Source organism: Paroedura picta, chromosome 1 (assembly GCF_049243985.1).
Source record: "Paroedura picta isolate Pp20150507F chromosome 1, Ppicta_v3.0, whole genome shotgun sequence".
Lineage (NCBI taxonomy): Eukaryota > Metazoa > Chordata > Lepidosauria > Squamata > Gekkonidae > Paroedura > Paroedura picta.
Window position 1 is genome coordinate 5,451,169 of NC_135369.1, and position 19,214 is coordinate 5,470,382.

At 57.8% G+C, this 19,214-nt stretch overlaps 1 protein-coding gene across 4 annotated transcripts in view; it reads right to left on the reverse strand.

Annotated features, from left to right (window-relative positions):
- Nucleotides 1-1,351, reverse strand: part of CELF3 (CUGBP Elav-like family member 3) — a 109,175-nt gene extending 107,824 nt beyond the window's left edge. The window contains exons 1-2 of one of the 4 annotated variants that reach the window (XM_077320526.1): nt 1,296-1,351; nt 466-880 (exon numbers count right to left, since the gene is read on the reverse strand). In XM_077320526.1, the coding sequence (XP_077176641.1) occupies nt 466-610 (145 nt within the window). In that variant the 5' untranslated portion in view covers nt 611-880; nt 1,296-1,351. Of the gene's footprint in view, nt 1-465; nt 1,158-1,295 lie in introns of those variants that run through there. The other 3 variants (XR_013228169.1, XM_077320540.1, XM_077320516.1) reach the window with 3 other exon arrangements.
- Nucleotides 1,352-19,214: the final 17,863 nt, after the last annotated feature.

The window sequence follows — 19,214 nt, forward strand, 5'->3', positions numbered from 1 at the left end:
CTGAGAATAGCCTGCTTTTTTAACCCTGTCCGTGCGGGCAGTTAAACACCCAGCGGTCTTTCAGGATAGCTGGTTTTCATTTCTCTCTCTGCCTCCTTGGAGGTCTTGCCATCTGCTGCCCCCTCCCCCCCTTCCTCCAACACACCCCCCCCCCCACTCTCACTCCGCAGATGCCAGGGCTCTAACCCTAAGAGTTCCATGGAAGGGCGAATTTTCGGCGTCCGAACCCGATCTCCCCTTTCGTTCAGGGTGGTGGCAGCCCGGAGCCATCCACAGGGTGGTGGCAGTCCAAGAGCTGTCCAATTCCACGCCAAGCTTGGAGCCTTATCTACCCTCCCACCCGTCTTGCCCGCTCCCTCGGCCCTTACGCGTTTGACTTCTGAACCCCAAACCCCTCTCCCCTCCTCGCCAAGACCCCCAAAAGAGACTTCGACGAGCGGAGACGGCCGCAAAACCCCATCCTACCTTTGTGCATGCCGGTGTATTTATCCTTAATGACTGTCAACTCATAGATTTTGCCAAATTGTTCGAAGATAGGTTTCAGGTCTTTCTCCTCTAAATTCCGGGGGATCTGTCCAATGAAAAGTTTTATAGCATCCGGTTCCTTCATTGGTCCAAATAGAGGAAAGATGGGGCGAGCCTCGAATTCGGAATCGTACCCAAACGAGGAGAAACAGACCACCACCAAAAAATCCCGGGCGGAAGAGAGGAATCCTGGATTTGACAGTCTTCTTGGCGGAAGAGACAAAGAGATCCAAAGCCCCTCGCAGCCCGAGAGACGGCTTTTCCCTCCCCTGCTTTCTCCAGCGTTAACAGAGCGGCATCTTCGGTTCCACCGAACACTTTGAATATTTTAAAAATATATATATTTTTCCCCCTCCTAGTGCACCAAAAAAAAAAAAAAAAAAGGCAATTAAAAAAAAATAATATTCTCCAACCCGGGGATTAAACGAAGGATTCTACAATTTGGCCTTTCTTCCTGGCTGGCATGCAACCCCCCCTTCATCCTAATTCTTCCGATCTAGCAATTACAAAGCTCGCAAAGCAGTTAATTAGTTTATCGATTAACTTTCCTCGAAGAGGTTGAGGACCTGCTGGGGGTGGGGTGGGGGGTTGGGTGGGTGGGTGGGTGGGGGGGTGTTCTTCTCCTTGTGGCTTTTCTCCCCCCCCTTTCCTTCTTTGCTTTCCAGTTATTGATCGGCTTCTCCCCCACCAGCCCCCTTTCCTTCCTCCCCCCCCCAGCCCCACTTCAAGCCGGACGGGCCAGCCGCTTTCCCAGGTTGGACGGTCCTTGCCTTTAATGGATCTTGAGCTCTGTTTCAAATCTTTTCTTGAGCAACAAAAAGCTCCCCCACAGCCCGCCCTTCCTTTCCCCCTGACTAATAATCATGTCAGGCTTAGGGACCGGCCACAAACTACAAGCCCAAGGAAGAGGTGGAGAGAGAGACAGAGAAACACATAAAGAGAGAGAGTTGGCCTGTTTGCTCAGAGGAAAATCTTTGTTCCTTCCTCCTCGGCTTTGGGAAGGAGGCTTTGGAGCAGGATCCGACCCCGACCGAGGGCGTTTGTTGATGTCCCGTTCCTTGGTTGGTGTTTGCTCCCAAATAATGGCCGATAAGAGGACATTTAAAAAAAGGATTTGTGGCCGTGGTGAAGGGAGGGAGGGTAAGTAGAGTCCAAATCTACAGTAGGTTCAGAGCAGACAAAAGGAAAGACTACTTTACACAGAGAGGGATGGGAATGTGGAATTTGCTGCCGGGGATGCAGGGACGGCCACAGGAATGGAGAGCTTGAAAAGAGGGTGAGGTCGATTCATGGAGGAGAGGTCCATCGGTGGCTCCTAGCCATGGCGACTGAAAAGAACCTCCTCAGTCAGACGCAGTCAGCTTCCGAATCCCAGTGCCAGGAGGCAACATCAGGGGAAGGCCTCGGCCTCCCTGCCCTGTGGCTGGCCCTGCAGAGGGACTGTCTGGCCCCTGGGTGAGATGGGAGGCTGGACTGGAGGGACCCTCCCTGGCCTGACCCAGCAGGGCTCTTCTGAGGGTCTTCTCAGGGGAAGGCCTCGGCCTCCCTGCCCTGTGGCTGGCCTGCAGAGGAACTGGCTGGCCCCTGGGTGAGACGGGAGGCTGGACTGGAGGGACCCTCCCTGGCCTGACCCAGCAGGGCTCTTCTGAGGGTCTTCTCAGGGGAAGGCCTCGGCCTCCCTGCCCTGTGGCTGGCCTGCAGAGGAACTGGCTGGCCCCTGGGTGAGACGGGAGGCTGGACTGGAGGGACCCTCCCTGGCCTGACCCAGCAGGGCTCTTCTGAGGGTCTTCTCAGGGGAAGGCCTCGGCCTCCCTGCCCTGTGGCTGGCCTGCAGAGGAACTGGCTGGCCCCTGGGTGAGACGGGAGGCTGGACTGGAGGGACCCTCCCTGGCCTGACCCAGCAGGGCTCTTCTGAGGGTCTTCTCAGGGGAAGGCCTCGGCCTCTCTGCCCTGTGGCTGGCCCTGCAGAGGAACTGGCTGGCCCCTGGGTGAGACGGGAGGCTGGGCTGGAGGGACCCTCCCTGGCCTGACCCAGCAGGGCTCTTCTGAGGGTCTTCTCAGGGGAAGGCCTCGGCCTCCCTGCCCTGTGGCTGGCCTGCAGAGGAACTGGCTGGCCCCTGGGTGAGACGGGAGGCTGGACTGGAGGGACCCTCCCTGGCCTGACCCAGCAGGGCTCTTCTGAGGGTCTTCTCAGGGGAAGGCCTCGGCCTCTCTGCCCTGTGGCTGGCCCTGCAGAGGAACTGGCTGGCCCCTGGGGGAGACGGGAGGCTGGACTGGAGGGACCCTCCCTGGCCTGACCCAGCAGGGCTCTTCTGAGGGTCTTCTCAGGGGAAGGCCTCGGCCTCTCTGCCCTGTGGCTGGCCCTGCAGAGGAACTGGCTGGCCCCTGGGGGAGACGGGAGGCTGGACTGGAGGGACCCTCCCTGGCCTGACCCAGCAGGGCTCTTCTGAGGGTCTTCTCAGGGGAAGGCCTCGGCCTCTCTGCCCTGTGGCTGGCCCTGCAGAGGAACTGGCTGGCCCCTGGGTGAGATGGGAGGCTGGACTGGAGGGACCCTCCCTGGCCTGACCCAGCGGGGCTCTTCTGAGGGTCTTCTCAGGGGAAGGCCTCGGCCTCTCTGCCCTGTGGCTGGCCCTGCAGAGGAACTGGCTGGCCCCTGGGTGAGATGGGAGGCTGGACTGGAGGGACCCTCCCTGGCCTGACCCAGCAGGGCTCTTCTGAGGGTCTTCTCAGGGGAAGGCCTCGGCCTCCCTGCCCTGTGGCTGGCCCTGCAGAGGAACTGGCTGGCCCCTGGGGGAGACGGGAGGCTGGACTGGAGGGACCCTCCCTGGCCTGACCCAGCAGGGCTCTTCTGAGGGTCTTCTCAGGGGAAGGCCTCGGCCTCTCTGCCCTGTGGCTGGCCCTGCAGGGGAACTGGCTGGCCCCTGGGTGAGATGGGAGGCTGGACTGGAGGGACCCTCCCTGGCCTGACCCAGCGGGGCTCTTCTGAGGGTCTTCTCAGGGGAAGGCCTCGGCCTCTCTGCCCTGTGGCTGGCCCTGCAGAGGAACTGGCTGGCCCCTGGGTGAGAGGGGAGGCTGGACTGGAGGGACCCTCCCTGGCCTGACCCAGCTGGGCTCTTCTGAGGGTCTTCTCAGGGGAAGGCCTCGGCCTCTCTGCCCTGTGGCTGGCCCTGCAGAGGAACTGGCTGGCCCCTGGGTGAGACGGGAGGCTGGACTGGAGGGACCCTCCCTGGCCTGACCCAGCGGGGCTCTTCTGAGGGTCTTCTCAGGGGAAGGCCTCGGCCTCTCTGCCCTGTGGCTGGCCCTGCAGAGGGTCTGGCTGGCCCCTGGGTGAGACGGGAGGCTGGACTGGAGGGACCCTCCCTGGCCTGACCCAGCAGGGCTCTTCTGAGGGTCTTCTCAGGGGAAGGCCTCGGCCTCTCTGCCCTGTGGCTGGCCCTGCAGAGGGTCTGGCTGGCCCCTGGGTGAGACGGGAGGCTGGACTGGAGGGACCCTCCCTGGCCTGACCCAGCAGGGCTCTTCTGAGGGTCTTCTCAGGGGGAGGCCTCGGCCTCTCTGCCCTGTGGCTGGCCCTGCAGAGGGTCTGGCTGGCCCCTGGGTGAGACGGGAGGCTGGACTGGAGGGAACCTCCCTGGCCTGACCCAGCAGGGCTCTTCTGAGGGTCTTCTTGGGGGAAGGCCTCAGCCTCTCTGCCCTGTGGCTGGCCCTGCAGAGGAACTGGCTGGCCCCTGGGTGAGACGGGAGGATGGACTGGAGGGACCCTCCCTGGCCTGACCCAGCAGGGCTCTTCCGAGGGTCTTCTCAGGGGAAGGCCTCGGCCTCTCTGCCCTGTGGCTGGCCCTGCAGAGGAACTGGCTGGCCCCTGGGGGAGACGGGAGGCTGGACTGGAGGGACCCTCCCTGGCCTGACCCAGCAGGGCTCTTCTGACGGTCTTCTCAGGGGAAGGCCTCGGGCTCTCTGCCCTGTGGCTGGCCCTGCAGAGGAACTGGCTGGCCCCTGGGGGAGACGGGAGGCTGGACATTTTTTGGGTTCTATTGTCCTTCACAAAAACATTGGGGCAATAAAAATGTCAAGGTTAGTGATGAACAGCAGACACTTTTCCAGTGGGGAAAAGAAGTAATTAAAAGTGACATGTTAGCCCCATCTGTCTCCACCCAAGCACGGAAGAGTCCCCACAAGTGACAAGCCGTGCTCACACCTTGAATAAATCTTTGTTGGTCTCAAAGGTACCATTGGACTCAAATTTTGTTGTACAACTTCAGACCAATACGGCTGTCCATTGAATCTATCTTTGCATGGAGGTTCTGCTAAGCCAGCATGGAGTAGCAGTTAATGTGTTAGACTAGGGCAGGGGTGGCTCTCCAGAAGTCCCCGGACTACAATTCCCATGAGACCCTGCCGACATGCTGGCAGGGTCTCATGGGTACTGTAGTCCATGAACCTCTGGAGAGCCACAATTTGGCCACCCATGGGCAAGGGTCTGGAGAATCCAGGTTCGAAACCCCACCGGGGGTACAGAAGCTTGCTGCATCATGCAGGTCCACTTACACCCTCTCCACCTAGCCTACCTCACAGGGTTGTTCTAAGGGGGAAAAAACAACATTGCTCTCCATTGCACTGGGGAGAAAGGTCGGAGGTCAATGACCCCAATGATGAAATCAAGTAAAGGAACATTTCTGATTGGTATTTCTGTTGCTTTCCCACAGGTGCATCTTTCCTTAACTTTTCTACCTTATTTTCTCTGCAACCTTGAAGTTTGTGCCCCTTAGGGTTGTGTGCAGCTCGGGGAGGAGAGGAAGCCCCTGACCAAGTCATCCGTTTCCATTCATGGACTCCTCTGTAAATCTTTGCAAAGTGTTTTGTGTACCCCAGAAGTCGTCGAATACATGGTTCTAAGGTACAGTCACTTCTATAGGTGCCAACTGTAAGCTGGGGAATTCCTGGAGATTTAGGGGTTCAGCCTGGGAAGGGCAGAGACGGAGCTTAAACAGTTCCGCAGGGCCTGCAAAAAGGAGCTCTTCCGCCAGGCATTTGGTGGAGACCAGGCATAACCAACAGCGACTGAAGGACCCCTGTTCCCCCCCGCCCCCCCCTCAGAACTCCACCAGTATACTCTGGGCCTGTTTGTATTGTTGCACTGTTGTATTTTCTATATTGTTTATACTGTTACATTGTTAGATGGTTACAACCCTTAGTTATTATTAGTGTAAGGTTATTCACAATGTTTATAGACTGTTTTATGTATTATTCTTTGTTCTTATGTAAACCGCCCTGAGCCTCCAGGGAGGGCGGTATATAAATTGAATGAATGAATGAATGAGTCAGAGCGTAGTTGCCATAGGCTCCTCCCTCCCAAGCGGCCATGTCCCCCAGGGGAACTGAGCTTCCATACTGCCTCTAACAACAGAATCATCTCAGGTGGCCCACAACACATTGTTACACAAAAATATTCGGTAGAAGCCCACAGTTAAACATAGAATCCTAGAATCCTGGAAGGGACCTCCAGGGTCATCTAGTCCAACCCCCCTGCACTGTGCAGGACACTCACAACTACCTGCCCACCCACAGTGACCTCAATTCCATGCCCAGATGATGTCCCCACCCCTTATTTCCTCACAGGTAGGGTTGCCAGCCTCCAGGCGGGGTCTGGACTTGAGTTCCTGCCGATCTCGATAATACAGGGATCAATCAATCACCCTGGAGAAAACAGCAGCTTCTGAGGACAGGCCTTAAATTAGATAACAAAATATAAGGTTCCCCCCCCCCACCCAGATCCCCCCCCCCTCCAGAGTCACCATTCTCAAATCTCCTGGAATTCCCCAGGCCAAAGTTGGCATGGCTATAATCACGGCCAGCCTGCTCCCTAGAAGGACGGCGAGGCAGACTGACTGAACGAATCCTTGGGAATGAATCCTCTCTCTCTCTGCCCTAGTCTTTTTAAAAAGCTGACCACACACACACACAAACACAAACACACACACACACACACACACACGGCCGTCTGCCGCTTTTCTGCCGAAGCCCGGCGGAGAATTTGCCTACAGTCCCTAAACCAATTCCAACGCACTGCCCCATTGTTCGGCACCGTAGCTGTCCTCGGTGCTGAAACGCAGCTGGCCAGATCACAATGAGAAGAAAAGCTACCTTGGGGAGGGCGGGCAGGAAATGGGGGGGGGGGGAGAAGGAGAGAGTGGGGGGGGAGAGTCTCCGCTTGTGGTCAAACCTGGACCCCCCTCCTTCTCCCTCCCTCCCTCCCTCCCTCCCCCCCCCATGACGCCTACCCACATTTCATTTCACACTCCTTTCCATGTGCACAGTCCCTGGCCCCCACGTTTATGGCGACTCGCCCTGAGCCTTCAGGGAACGGTGGGTTATAAATAAAATCATGTGGTTGTTGTTGTTGTTAAATACTATAACAACAACAAAACAACAAGGACAACAAGAGCAGCTTCCTGGGCCTACCTCGGCTGCGCCTGGACTGTGTTTTTCAGCTCTCGAGATTCCTCTGGAGGCCTAAGGATTAACTATTATTACTCACGCTGCTTCTGCATCTCCTCCTCCTCCTCCTCCTCCTCCGAAGAATCACCGTTCCAAAAGAACAGGGTTCAGCCTGCAACCGAGGAGAAGAAATCGAGCTTTTCCTGGCGCGCATGGGTATGCGCTTTTGATGGAGAGCTAGGCCGAAGCTGAGAGCAGCGGCCTCAGATAATGCGGATTTTAGAGGGGGGTGGGTGGGCTCCAAATCAGATACTTTAAAAACACTAGTCGGACCTACGCCGAAGAGATTTTTCTTTGCCATCCAGCAAGCCTTTAGATTTTGATCTTGTGCAAAAAGAGCATTCCACACATTCATTTGACCACCGAGGAAGACCCCCTCGGGGTCAAAAACTCGTTGGGTCTATTCAGGCATGTGCAGTTAGATATGGGTTGTTTTTATGATGTTTTTCATAGAATCATGGAATCATAGAGTTGGAAGGGACCTCTTGGGTCATCTAGTCCAACCCCCTGCACTATGCAGGATGCTCACAACCCTTTCCCTCACCTGCTGTTACTTGCCACCCCCTTGAGCCTTCACAGAATCAGCCTCTCCGTCAGATGGCTCTCCAGCCTCTGTTTAAAAATCTCCAAAGATGGAGAACCCACCACCTCCTGAGGAAGCCTGTTCCACTGAGGAACCGCTCTGACTGTCAGGAACTTCTTCTGGAGGTTTAGACGGAATTTAGAATAATATAATAATAGAGTTGGAAGGGACCTCCAGGGTCATCTAGTCCAACCCTTGCACTATGCAGGACACTCACAACCCTCTCGCTCATCCCCTGTCACCTGCCACCCCCTTGAACCTTCCCAGAATCAGCTTCTCCGTCAGATGGTTCTCCAGCCTCTGCTTAGAAATCCCCAAAGATAGAGAACCCACCACCTCCCGAGGAAGCCTGTTCCACTGAGGAACCGCTCTGACTGTCAGGAACTTCTTCCGGTGGTTTAGACAGAATTTAGAATCATCGAATTGGAAGGTACCTCCTGGATCATCTATTCCAACCCCCTGCACTATGCAGGACACTCACAACCCTATCGCTCATCCACTGTCACCTGCCACCCCCTTGAACCTTCACGGAATCAGCCTCTCCATCAGAATGTATATCAGTGCATTTTAGTTTAATAAATATTTCTTTTTGCAATATTGGTTTGGCAGCTCAACTTTTAGGTTCCAGGCTGACCAAGATAGCATGGCCTGCCTCTTCAGAGCAACCCTGGTCTTCTTGGTGGTCTCCCATCCAAATACCGACCAGGGACGACCCTGCTTGGCTTCAGAGAAGTTTGAGAGTGTGTAGGAGGGAGGTCCACATGGTTCTATGGTTCTACTTATTTGTTCTGGCCTCAACCATTTGCCTGGCAGAAGAGTGCCTTTTTTGCAGGCCTTGTGGAACTTAAGAACTTCCATAGGGGCTGGGATCTCGGTTGGCAACTGGTTCCAACCAGATTGGGGCTGAGGCCAAGAAGGCCCCAACTCTGCCAGGCTAGGGGCCGCCGATGTACTAGTTCCCGGAGATCGTAGTGTTCTTCTGGGGACGTCAGGGCTGGCCAGAGATGACCCTGCTTAACTTCAGAGATCTGATGAGATCAGATTAGTCAGAGCATCTGCTTGGCCCGCAGGAGGTCCCAGGTTCAAACCTTGGCATCTCCCATTAAAAGGACCAGGAGGCAGGCGACGTGAAAGACTTCGGCCTGAGACCTGGTAGAGCCGTTGCACATTTAAGGAGGTAATTAGAAGAAGAAGAAGATTTGGTTCTTATATGCCGCTTTTCCCTACCCGAAGGAGGCTCAAAGCGGCTTACAATGGCCTTCCCTTCCTCTCCCCACAACAGACACCCGGTGGGGTGGGTGAGGCTGAGAGAGCCCTGATATCACTGCCCGATCAGAACAGTTTTATCAGTGCCGTGGCGAGCCCAAGGTCACCCAGCTGGCTGCATGTGGGGGAGCGCAGAATCGAACCTGGCATGCCAGATTAGAAGTCCGCACTCCTAACCACTACACCAAACTGGCTCTCATTTTTTACTGACCTGGATGGACCAGTCTTCTGATTCCTAGGATCATAGAGTTGGAAGGGGCCACACAGGCCATCTAGTCCAACCCCCTGCTCAACGCAGGATTAGCCCTAAGCATCCTAAAGCATAAGTATAAGGCAGATTATATAAGGCAGCTTCAAATGCACCCATAAGACTGGGGAGGGCTCCTGGCTCATTGGCAAAGCCTCTGCTTGGCACGCAGAAGGTCCCAGGTTCAATCCCTGGCCTCTCCAGTAAAAAAAAAAAAAAAAAGGATCAGGTAGCAGTGGAAATGAGATGGGAGGATCCTGATGGGGCAGAATGATGCCAGCTCTGAGGGTGACGTCTTGACTAATCCTGCAGGCAAGCAAAGAGGCACCTCGCAAGTGGAAATCTAGCTCACTAAGAACTAGGAAGAAGTTGTATTGGTTTTTATATCTTGCTTTTTACTGCTGGAAGGAATCTCAAAGTGACTTGGCCATCGCCTTCCCTTCCTCTCCCCACACCCTGTGAGGTAGGTGAGGCTGAGAGAGGTCTGACAGAATTGCTCTGTGAGAACAGCTTCGCACAGGGCTGTGATGAGCCCAAGGTCACCCGGCTGGCTGCATGGGGAGGAGCGGGGAATCAAATCCGGCTTGCCAGATTAGAAGCCGCCACTGTTAACCACAACACGAAACTGGTAAAGAATTCAGGTCATCTAGTCCACCCCCCTGCTCAAGGCAGGACCATGATAAAGCATCTATACCTGCTTCCATTTTGCCTCTGGACTCAATTCAACGTGGCGTTCTTGACTCTAGGGCCTAAAGAAGACTTTAAGGACTGATCTCTCCCATAAAAACCTATATGTCCACTCTGGTAACTTTTGTAAGCTCTGCTTCAGCCCCCCCCCCCCCTAACCTTTGAGAGCCATTGTGGTGTTGTGGTTAATACTGGCAGATTCTAATCTGGAGAACCGGGTTTGATTCCCCTCTCCTCTACACGTAGCCAGCAGGGTGGCTTGGGGCCATTCTCTGTTCTCTCAGAGCTCTCTCAGCCTCAACTGCCTCACAGGGTATCCCACAGGGTGCAAGTCACTTTGAGAGTGCTCCTGGTAGTAAAACACACAGTGCAAAGAAACAACCCTTCTTCTTCTGAGATCAGCAAAAGTCACTTTATGATCCCTCGTTGTGTAATTATAATTGACGTAAAATTCACAAAAAGGATCTAGGAGTCTTAGTAGTCACTGAACATGAGTCAGCAGTGTGACTCGGTGGGTGAAAAGGCAAATGGGATTTTGGGCTGTATCAGACGGAGTATCGTGTCCAGATCACGGGAGGTGATGGTACCGCTTTACTCTGCTCTGGTTCGGCCTCAAGGAGAGGAGACGACTGAGATGGGATCTGATCACCATCTTCAAGTATTTAAAAGGCTGCCATATTGAGGATGGAGCAGAGTTGTTCTCTCTTGCCCCAGAGGGATGGACCAGAACCAATGGGATGAAATTAATTCAAAAGAAATTCCGTCTCAACCTCCGGAAGAAGTTCCTGACAGTCAGAGCGGTTCCTCAGTGGAACAAGCTTCCTCAGGAGGTGGTGGGTTATCACTCTTTCGCATTTTTTAAGCAGAAGCTGGAGAGCCACCTGACGGAGAGGCTGATTCTGTGAATTTAGGCTGATGGGGAGTGGGTGGGCAGGAGGGACTGTGTCTCAGCCTGGCTCTTGCAGGTCCAGGGAAAGGCTGATCACCACTTTGGGATCAGAAGGCGAATTCCTTCCAGGCCAGACTGGCCAGGGATTCTGGGGTTTTTCGGGGGGGGGGAGGTCATCACCTGGGCATGGAATTGGGGTCACTGTGGGTGGGCAGGTAGTTGTGACTTCCCTGCATTGTGCAGGAGGCTGTACTAGATGACCCAGGAGGTCCCTTCCAGCTCTATCATTCTAATCCCTCCTTTTGTCCATCCGATGTCTACTGCCCATCACCGTTGTCCTTCAAAGAACATTGTTCCTTGCTTTTTTTCTGGGGGTAGACCGATCCTGAACATGGAGGCTCTGTTTAGGGCTCGTGGCGAACAGGGACAGAGGGTCCAGAGGTTCTCGCCCAGGACCTGATAGCCCTCTTTAAGTATTTGAAAGGTTGTCACTTGGAGGAGGGCAGGATGCTGTTTCTGCTGGCTGCAGAGGAGAGGACACGCAGTAATGGGTTTAAACTTCAAGTACAACGATATAGGCTAGATATCAGGAAAAAGTTTTTCACAGTCAGAGTAGTTCTGCAGTGGAATAGGCTGCCTAAGGAGGTGGTGAGCTCCCCCTCACTGGAAGTCTTCAAGCAAAGGTTGGATATACACTTTTCTTGGATGCTTTAGGATGCTTTGGGCTAATCCTGCATTGAGCAGGGGGTTGGACTAGATGGCCTGTATGGCCCCTTCCAACTCTAGGATTCTGTGATTCTATGATTCTATGATTCTATGACCGACCTCACCACCTTTGTCGGACGCTCGACCGCCTTATTTGGATGGGCAAACGGTCTGCCGGCGTAATACCTATTGGCACCTGCCAAGAGGAGTGTGGAGTCTGTTGATATCAGAGATGACAAGTTGATTTAAGAACCTGCTCGTTTCGGCAATGATCTCATGCAGGCCGGGCGGGGGGGGGGTGGAGGTTGCTACAGGAGGGTGAGACAGTCGGGGAGCGGAAGGAGAGAGAAACCCCATCTCGAATAAAAGGTTTCCCCAGTAATTCTCTCCTCCCACAGATGCACAAAGCAAAATTGGCCACTTCAGAAGGTGGGTTTGGGGTGTGCTTATGGGGTTTTTTGGGGGGGGGGAGCACAGATGGGGCAACAGCCACTGGAGTTCTCTGCTGTGGGCCCTTTCTAAAGCTTAGAAGTGGAGCTGGGTTTTTTGTACCTGGCTTTTTACTAGCTTCGCTTCTGTTCCTCTCCCTACAACAGACGCCCTTGTGAGGGAGGTGGGGCTGAGGGAGCTCTGAGATTACTGAAGAAGAAGAAGAAGAAGAAGAAGAAGAAGAAGAAGAAGAAGAAGAAGAAGAAGAAGAAGAAGAAGAAGAAGAAGAAGAAGAAGGAAGAAGAAGAAGGAAGAAGAAGAAGAAGAAGAAGGAAGAAGAAGAAGGAAGAAGAAGAAGAAGAAGAAGAAGGAAGAAGAAGAAGGAAGAAGAAGAAGAAGAAGAAGAAGAAGAAGAAGAAGAAGAAGAAGAAGAAGAAGAAGAAGAAGAAGGAAGAAGAAGAAGAAGAAGAAGAAGAAGAAGAAGAAGAAGAAGAGTTGGTTCTTATATGCCACTTTTCTCTACCCAAAGGAATCTCAAAGGGGCTTACAGTCACCTTCCCTTTCCTCTCCCCACAACAAACACCCTGTGGGGTGGGCGAGGCTGAGGAAGCTCTGAGAGAACGACGTGAAATGCTAGAAGTCGAGGTCATCCAAGGAGGTTCAGGACTGACAACAGGAAAGGCCATTTTAGCCAGAGAGAGATTAAAATATGGGGTTCGCTGACAGAGGATGTAGTGATGGCCACAGGAATAAACATCTTTCAAAGGGGATTCGACAGATTCATGGAAGAAAAGTCTTGCGATGGCTATTAGCCATTGGTGGCTAAAGGGAATAACCAGAAGTCTCAGCCCCTGAATGCCAGAGCCAGGAGGCAACATCAGGGGAAGTCCTCGGCCTCTCTGCCCTGTGGCTGGCCCTGCAGAGGAACTGGCTGGCCCCTGGGTGAGATGGGAGGCTGGACTGGAGGGACCCTCCCTGGCCTGACCCAGCGGGGCTCTTCTGAGGGTCTTCTCAGGGGAAGGCCTCGGCCTCCCTGCCCTGTGGCTGGCCCTGCAGAGGAACTGGCTGGCCCCTGGGTGAGAGGGGAGGCTGGACTGGAGGGACCCTCCCTGGCCTGACCCAGCGGGGCTCTTCTGAGGGTCTTCTCAGGGGAAGGCCTCGGCCTCCCAGCCCTGTGGCTGGCCCTGCAGAGGAACTGGCTGGCCCCTGGGTGAGATGGGAGGCTGGACTGGAGGGACCCTCCCTGGCCTGACCCAGCGGGGCTCTTCTGAGGGTCTTCTCAGGGGAAGGCCTCGGCCTCCCTGCCCTGTGGCTGGCCCTGCAGAGGAACTGGCTGGCCCCTGGGTGAGATGGGAGGCTGGACTGGAGGGACCCTCCCTGGCCTGACCCAGCAGGGAACTTCTGAGGGTCTTCTCAGTGGAAGGCCTCGGCCTCCCTGCCCTGTGGCTGGCCCTGCAGAGGAACTGGCTGGCCCCTGGGTGAGATGGGAGGCTGGACTGGAGGGACCCTCCCTGGCCTGACCCAGCAGGGCTCTTCTGAGGGTCTTCTCAGGGGAAGGCCTCAGCCTCTCTGCCCTGTGGCTGGCCCTGCAGAGGAACTGGCTGGCCCCTGGGTGAGACGGGAGGCTGGACTGGAGGGACCCTCCCTGGCCTGACCCAGCAGGGCTCTTCTGAGGGTCTTCTCAGGGGAAGGCCTCAGCCTCTCTGCCCTGTGGCTGGCCCTGCAGAGGAACTGGCTGGCCCCTGGGTGAGACGGGAGGCTGGACTGGAGGGACCCTCCCTGGCCTGACCCAGCAGGGCTCTTCTGAGGGTCTTCTCAGGGGAAGGCCTCGGCCTCTCTGCCCTGTGGCTGGCCCTGCAGAGGAATTGGCTGGCCCCTGGGTGAGACGGGAGGCTGGACTGGAGGGAAACTCCCTGGCCTGACCCAGCATTGCTCTTCTGAGGGTCTTCTCAGGGGAAGGCCTCGGCCTCCCTGCCCTGTGGCTGGCCCTGCAGAGGACTGGCTGGCCCCTGGGTGAGACGGGAGGCTGGACTGGAGGGACCCTCCCTGGCCTGACCCAGCAGGGCTCTTCTGAGGGTCTTCTCAGGGGAAGGCCTCGGCCTCTCTGCCCAGTGGCTGGCCCTGCAGAGGAACTGGCTGGCCCCTGGGTGAGACGGGAGGCTGGACTGGAGGGGCCCTCCCTGGCCTGACCCAGCAGGGCTCTTCTCAGGGGAAGGCCTCGGCCCCTCTGCCCTGTGGCTGGCCCTGCAGAGGAACTGGCTGGCCCCTGGGGGAGACGGGAGGCTGGACTGGAGGGACCCTCCCTGGCCTGACCCAGCAGGGCTCTTCTGAGGGTCTTCTCAGGGGAAGGCCTCAGCCTCTCTGCCCTGTGGCTGGCCCTGCAGAGGAACTGGCTGGCCCCTGGGTGAGACGGGAGGCTGGACTGGAGGAACCCTCCCTGGCCTGACCCAGCAGGGCTCTTCTGAGGGTCTTCTCAGGGGAAGGCCTCGGCCTCTCTGCCCTGTGGCTGGCCCTGCAGAGGAATTGGCTGGCCCCTGGGTGAGACGGGAGGCTGGACTGGAGGGACCCTCCCTGGCCTGACCCAGCATTGCTCTTCTGAGGGTCTTCTCAGGGGAAGGCCTCGGCCTCCCTGCCCTGTGGCTGGCCCTGCAGAGGACTGGCTGGCCCCTGGGTGAGACGGGAGGCTGGACTGGAGGGACCCTCCCTGGCCTGACCCAGCAGGGCTCTTCTGAGGGTCTTCTCAGGGGAAGGCCTCGGCCTCTCTGCCCAGTGGCTGGCCCTGCAGAGGAACTGGCTGGCCCCTGGGTGAGATGGGAGGCTGGACTGGAGGGACCCTCCCTGGCCTGACCCAGCAGGGCTCTTCTGAGGGTCTTCTCAGGGGAAGTCCTCGGCCTCCCTGCCCTGTGGCTGGCCCTGCAGAGGGACTGGCTGGCCCCTGGGTGAGAGGGGAGGCTGGACAGGAGGGACCCTCCCTGGCCTGACCCAGCAGGGCTCTTCTGAGGGTCTTCTCAGGGGAAGGCCTCGGCCTCCCTGCCCTGTGGCTGGCCCTGCAGAGGGACTGGCTGGCCCCTGGGTGAGAGGGGAGGCTGGACTGGAGGGGCCCTCCCTGGCCTGACCCAGCAGGGCTCTTCTCAGGGGAAGGCCTCGGCCCCTCTGCCCTGTGGCTGGCCCTGCAGAGGAACTGGCTGGCCCCTGGGGGAGGCGGGAGGCTGGACTGGAGGGACCCTCCCTGGCCTGACCCAGCAGGGCTCTTCTGAGGGTCTTCTCAGAGGAAGGCCTCGGCCTCCCTGCCCTGTGGCTGGCCCTGCAGAGGAACTGGCTCGCCCCTGGGTGAGACGGGAGGCTGGACTGGAGGGACCCTCTCTGGCCTGACCCAGCAGGGCTCTTCTGAGGGTCTTCTCAGGGGACGGCCTCGGCCTCTCTGCCCTGTGGCTGGCCCTGCAGAGGAACTGGCTGGCCCCTGGGTGAGACGGGAGGCTGGACTGGAGGGACCCTCCCTGGCCTGACCCAGCAGGGCTCTTCTGAGGGTCTTCTCAGGGGAAGGCCTCGGCCTCTCTGCCCTGTGGCTGGCCCTGCAGAGGAACTGGCTGGCCCCTGGGTGAGACGGGAGGCTGGACTGGAGGGACCCTCCCTGGCCTGACCCAGCAGGGCTCTTCTGAGGGTCTTCTCAGGGGAAGGCCTCGGCCTCTCTGCCCTGTGGCGGGCCCTGCAGAGGAACTGGCTGGCCCCTGGGTGAGATGGGAGGCTGAACTGGAGGAACCCTCCCTGGCCTGACCCAGCAGGGCTCTTCTGAGGGTCTTCTCAGGGGAAGGCCTCGGCCTCTCTGCCCTGTGGCTGGCCCCTGTGAGAGACAGGAGGCTGGACTGGAGGGACCCTCTCTGGCCTGACCCAGCAGGGCTCTTCTGAGGGTCTTCTCAGGGGACGGCCTCGGCCTCTCTGCCCTGTGGCTGGCCCTGCAGAGCAACTGGCTGGCCCCTGGGTGAGACGGGAGGCTGGACTGGAGGGACCCTCCCTGGCCTGACCCAGCAGGGCTCTTCTGAGGGTCTTCTCAGGGGAAGGCCTCGGCCTCTCTGCCCTGTGGCTGGCCCTGCAGAGGAACTGGCTGGCCCCTGGGTGAGACGGGAGGCTGGACTGGAGGGACCCTCCCTGGCCTGACCCAGCAGGGCTCTTCTGAGGGTCTTCTCAGGGGAAGGCCTCGGCCTCTCTGCCCTGTGGCGGGCCCTGCAGAGGAACTGGCTGGCCCCTGGGTGAGATGGGAGGCTGAACTGGAGGAACCCTCCCTGGCCTGACCCAGCAGGGCTCTTCTGAGGGTCTTCTCAGGGGAAGGCCTCGGCCTCTCTGCCCTGTGGCTGGCCCCTGTGAGAGACAGGAGGCTGGACTGGAGGGACCCTCTCTGGCCTGACCCAGCAGGGCTCTTCTGAGGGTCTTCTCAGGGGACGGCCTCGGCCTCTCTGCCCTGTGGCTGGCCCTGCAGAGCAACTGGCTGGCCCCTGGGTGAGACGGGAGGCTGGACTGGAGGGACCCTCCCTGGCCTGACCCAGCAGGGCTCTTCTGAGGGTCTTCTCAGGAGAAGGCCTCGGCCTCTCTGCCCTGTGGCTGGCCCTGCAGAGGGACTGGCTGGCCCCTGGGTGAGAGGGGAGGCTGGACAGGAGGGACCCTCCCTGGCCTGACCCAGCAGGGCTCTTCTGAGGGTCTTCTCAGGGGAAGGCCTCGGCCTCTCTGCCCTGTGGCTGGCTCTGCAGAGGAACTGGCTGGCCCCTGGGTGAGACGGGAGGCTGGACTGGAGGAACCCTCCCTGGCCTGACCCAGCAGGGCTCTTCTGAGGGTCTTCTCAGGGGAAGGCCTCGGCCTCTCTGCCCTGTGGCGGGCCCTGCAGAGGAACTGGCTGGCCCCTGGGTGAGATGGGAGGCTGGACTGGAGGAACCCTCCCTGGCCTGACCCAGCAGGGCTCTTCTGAGGGTCTTCTCAGGGGAAGGCCTTGGCCTCTCTGCCCTGTGGCTGACCCCTGTGAGAGACAGGAGGCTGGACTGGAGGGACCCTCTCTGGCCTGACCCAGCAGGGCTCTTCTGAGGGTCTTCTCAGGGGACGGCCTCGGCCTCTCTGCCCTGTGGCTGGCCCTGCAGAGGAACTGGCTGGCCCCTGGGTGAGACGGGAGGCTGGACTGGAGGGACCCTCCCTGGCCTGACCCAGCAGGGCTCTTCTGAGGGTCTTCTCAGGAGAAGGCCTCGGCCTCTCTGCCCTGGGGCTGGCCCTGCAGAGGAACTGGGTGGCCCCTGGGTGAGACAGGAGGCTGGACTGGAGGGACCCTCCCTGGCCTGACCCAGCAGGGCTCTTCTGAGGGTCTTCTCAGGGGAAGGCCTCGGCCTCTCTGCCCTGTGGCTGGCCCTGCAGAGGAACTGGCTGGCCCCTGGGTGAGACGGGAGGCTGGACTGGAGACGGGTCCCTGGCCTGACCCAGCAGGGCTCTTCTGAGGGTCTTCTCAGGGGAAGGCCTCGGCCTCTCTGCCCTGTGGCTGGCCCCTGTGAGAGACAGGAGGCTGGACTGGAGGGACCCTCCTTGGCCTACCCAGCAGGACTCTTCTGAGGGTCTTCTCAGGGGAAGGCCTCGGCCCCTCTGCCTTGTGGCTGGCCCTGCAGAGGAACTGGCTGGCCCCTGGGTGAGGCAGGTTGTTGGACTAGAAGGACCTCCACTGGTCTGACCCAGCAGGACCTTTCTGATGTTCTTCCATTCTTATGCTCAGAACATACAATGTCCATTTTGCTCCCAGACTGCATGTAGGTTGGGGAGTAGGGACGGCGTTGGTCTCTCGTGAGATGGAAGGACACTCTGGCAGTGCTCAGAGGCACTATTAATGCACACAGCACTGGGTTTGGACCCTGTTAAACCTTTTGGTTAACAGCAACGTTCCCCCCACCCTTGAAGAGACCAGCCATGAAATCTGGCAACTTCCCAGGGAACAAAAAGAGTCCATAATGGGCTACGACCCTGTGATTTCTGATTTGCACACCACGGAGCCACGAGCAAATGTCTAGATTGAAATCGGCCTGTCGCCCCTCTGAACGAGTCCCTGCATTTATCTCCTCCTATAACCAGCCTCCCACCAAGGGCAAAAATTCTCTTGGCATCAGAGCTTAAGCAGAGACACAGCAGGCTCACCTGCTCTCCAAGGAGGCTGCCTTCGCCTCACTTCACGAGTCGCTGCTCCTGCACGCACTTCTTTCCATGCCCAGATGTGGGGGCTCACACAGAGATGCAACGGGCAGACTCCTCTGAAAGTAGGCACCCCACCTTTTTCATCCTCACTTTCCGAGGGCTTTTCAAAGTCAGGTGTTCCCTCTGATTTCTGGAGAACCGAAGGAGGCATCTGCCAACGGCAAAAAGACACTGGAAAAGGTTGTTCAGTCGGGGGGAATACGCGAGGCCAGGAAGAACAGCTTGTGCTCGAGCTGAGGGTGGAAGAGAAGAGCGGGAAAAGTGGGTCAGGAGGAAGCCCATGGCGGAAAGAGACGGAGCAGCTGCTGGAGAGAGAGGAGACCCAGGGGCAGGTTCAACGGAGGGGCAGCCGCAGAAGAGGTTCTCTCCCACCCCACTCGAAAGGGAGGACGGCATGAGGTGAGCTCCCCCCCCTACAGCGGGGGCAGCTGGGAAAGGCCGAGGATGACTTCCTTCGCAGGCTTTTGGGTTCCCAAAGCCAGATCCCGGAGGACGGGGCCTGCAGATGTAATTGCATCGCAGACCTGACCGGCCCATCTCCGTGGGGAACTGGGGAGGGGTGTGTGTGTGTGTGCCATCTGAAGCCAGAGAATTCCCAGCTCCTCCGCCAGAGATTCTGGGCAGGCCAGGGAGAAGAAGAAGAAGAAGAAGAAGAAGAGTTGGTTCTTAAATGCCGCTTTTCCCTACCCGAAGGAGGCTCAAAGCAGCTTACAGTCACCTACCCTTTCCTCTCCCCACAACAGACACCCTGTGGGGTGAGTGAGGCTGAGAGAGCCCTGAGATTCCTGCTCGGTCAGAACAGTTTTATCAGCGCCGTGGTAAGCCCAAGGTCACCCAGCTGGTTGCATGTGGGGGAGCGCAGAATCGAACCGGGCTTGCCGGATTAGAAGTCCGCGCGCCTAACCACTACACCAAACTGGCTCTCAAACTGGAGGCCACGCTGGCAACAAAAGTCATGCAATCGGTACAAGTTCTGAACGCTGAAACTGAGTTTGGACAATGTAAGCCAGCAGCAGAATTCAAATTCATGAGGGTGGGTGGGTGGGTGGGTGTGGGTGCGGACGACTGGCATCTCAAATCTGACTGGGACAGAAGCACAGTGAGAACATCAGAAGAGCCCTGCTGGGTCAGACAAGGAGTCCCTCCAGTCCAGCCTCCCGCCTCACACAGTGGCT